At 34.3% G+C, this 784-nt stretch overlaps 1 protein-coding gene across 1 annotated transcript in view; it reads left to right on the top strand.

Annotated features, from left to right (window-relative positions):
- The first annotated feature begins 307 nt into the window (after positions 1 to 307).
- Positions 308 to 784, top strand: part of LOC119356008 (stress-induced-phosphoprotein 1-like) — a 3,507-nt gene continuing 3,030 nt past the window's right edge. The window contains exon 1 of the mRNA XM_037622901.1: positions 308 to 407. Coding sequence (XP_037478798.1) covers positions 381 to 407 — 27 coding nt within the window. The 5' untranslated portion in view covers positions 308 to 380. The remainder of the gene's footprint in view (positions 408 to 784) is intronic.

The raw sequence follows: 784 nt of genomic DNA on the forward strand, positions 1-784 counted from the left end.
ATTTTATTTATTTATAAAAGCATTTAAATATCGGTTTTGCTACTGTTTTATTCATTCTAGATTAATTAAACATTTTATAAAAGTGTGGTTCCTCCACCATAATTACCTATGCATTATTTGGTTCACTCCGAACATTTTAGTTTTAATATTTGAAAACTTTTATTGTTTGCTCGATTTTGAATTTGAAATTCGAACTAGGTTCCGAACTAACGCGAGTTTATCCACAGTAACCGAGGTGACGTGGCATCATTAGTGGGGATTACTGTAGCGTAACTATCCGGGCGTCACATGCATCTTACAATAGCCGGGAAGACGTTGAGATCCTATTTCCAGTAACTTCTCGCATTCCATCGGTGCGTGATTGGAGCATTGATGGGATAATGGCTTACGTAAAATCAAAAGAGAAGGTACAAACTAGAACACCATTGTCATATCTAAGATTTTATTATTATTTGGTCTTAACAGTTCTTGCAGTATTCTGTAGATTCTTCAATAATCAATGTGTACCCTCACTTGAAAGAAAGTATTTGTTGCACTAGAGCATTTCCTATTCAATTCATTCTTCAATTATTACCCCTGAGTTCAAGAGCTGAAAGCATGTAGACAAAAGTAGCACATATTTCCATTCACCTTTCTTGAAGGCAGCATTGCAATTGGTTTGCTATGAACTATGAATTAGTAAATCCATAAATTCATCGAGATTTAAGGGTCTAGTAGCAGGAACAGGAATACTATCAATTTGACTTATGCTTTCTCTAAATATATCACATTTAGTTCCATTACA

This window comes from Triticum dicoccoides, chromosome 2A, assembly GCF_002162155.2.
Source record: "Triticum dicoccoides isolate Atlit2015 ecotype Zavitan chromosome 2A, WEW_v2.0, whole genome shotgun sequence".
Taxonomy (NCBI): Eukaryota; Viridiplantae; Streptophyta; class Magnoliopsida; order Poales; family Poaceae; genus Triticum; species Triticum dicoccoides.